The sequence below is a fragment of the Arachis duranensis genome, chromosome 9, assembly GCF_000817695.3.
Source record: "Arachis duranensis cultivar V14167 chromosome 9, aradu.V14167.gnm2.J7QH, whole genome shotgun sequence".
In the NCBI taxonomy this organism is placed as follows: domain Eukaryota; kingdom Viridiplantae; phylum Streptophyta; class Magnoliopsida; order Fabales; family Fabaceae; genus Arachis; species Arachis duranensis.
Genome location: NC_029780.3, coordinates 109,986,603 through 109,988,056, shown reverse-complemented (window position 1 = coordinate 109,988,056; position 1,454 = coordinate 109,986,603). Strand labels below are relative to the sequence as shown.

General features: G+C 41.4%; 1 protein-coding gene across 1 annotated transcript; it reads right to left on the bottom strand.

The window, feature by feature from the left end:
- Positions 1-373: 373 nt before the first annotated feature.
- Positions 374-1,454, bottom strand: LOC107466906 (EPIDERMAL PATTERNING FACTOR-like protein 5). Its single transcript, XM_016085913.3, has 2 exons — positions 1,234-1,454; positions 374-1,137 (listed from the first exon to the last, which is right to left on the bottom strand). Exons 1-2 carry the CDS (start codon positions 1,361-1,363, stop codon positions 893-895), a joined length of 375 nt encoding a protein of 124 aa, XP_015941399.1. The 5' UTR covers positions 1,364-1,454; the 3' UTR covers positions 374-892.

Here is a 1,454-nt window from a genome sequence, read left to right as displayed (position 1 = left end):
TATAAATAATATTCAAACTTCAAACGCTGTTTTTCAACAGAGCACAAACAAAGATGAAGAAGAAAAAAAAAAAGAAAGAGCAAACACCTAATCCACTGCACACACAACACAAGCTGATGAACCTAACAGTGAGAGCGATGCGACATATATGTATATATTAAGTGGAAAACCATCGGAAGGAAAATTAAGAATACAAATCAGATACCACAATCTCTATTCAAAGATGCTCTCTGGATTTCACAGGCATGGAAGCATGGAACCAATGGAGCTATAATAACTAGAACAAGAAAATGATTCTGTTTTTCTGAACATAATATTATATGTTACAACTTTCACTTATTTTCATAATGTGATATAGTCCGAGAAAATAAAATTAATAAAGAACCAAAACAAGAAAGAGAAACCATATAATATATACATTGAGAGAGAGAAAGAGAGAGAGAGGTGTGTTAAAAACAGAGAAGGGATGCTTGAACATATATATCTCTGGAAAATCTGAGATTATTAGCATCTTACATTCCCAACGTTCCCTAGCTTCCTGTCTCAAAAAAGGGTTAACCCTCCAAATGTTGAGATATCAATAATACTTAGTACTAACTATAATATAACACTAATTGTAAGAAGAACAAAAAAAACAAAGCACCATCACCAACAACCCATCCTCATCACCACAATCATTAATCAATGCATGTTGGTAGGCACTAAAATTGAGACAGAGAGAGAGAGAAGAGAGAGAGAGAGAAAGATATAATAAGAAAATAATAAAATAAAAAAGAAACCTAAAGGGGAAAATCTTAAGATGGGTGCCTGCAATGTCTTTTCCTGTTCTGTTTTGGCAACAAGGTTAATATATGATGATGATGATGATGATGGTTGTGTGAATGATGAGTGATCAAGGCATAAAAAGCTTGTTCCCACACTTGCAACGCCACGCTTCTGGGTAGTACTCAAGCCGTATGATCATACCCGGTTGGACCGGCACGTGAACCGGTTCGCATGGGCTGCACCACCCGCACTTTGACCTGCACGACGGCGGCCACGACCCTGGACCCCTCGACCTCTTCTCATCCCCCGCCGTTGCCCTTTTTTCCTTCTCTTCCATGCGAGGTTGCACGTGTCTTGCTGCGACTCCAAAACCTGAACCCAGAAAGCGAAGTTAAACAGTTGGTCAGAGCTGAAAACAGAAGTAGAGAGAGTGTCACGTGATGTTGAAGTGTACTGTTATGAACTTACTTGGCGCTGATGATGCTCTGCTGCTTCTGCTGGTCATGGCTGAAGCAGCAGAAGAGAACAAGAGAAGAGTGAAGGCCGTCAATACTAGTGCTGGCAACCAGTAATGGTGACGGCGGCGGAGTACGCCCATGGCCGAGGTGGGAGAGGCTGCGCACGTCAGCAGACAGTACCGGACGGTGACTTACAAGAGTTGAAATGAGGGTGGTGGACTGGTGGTGGTT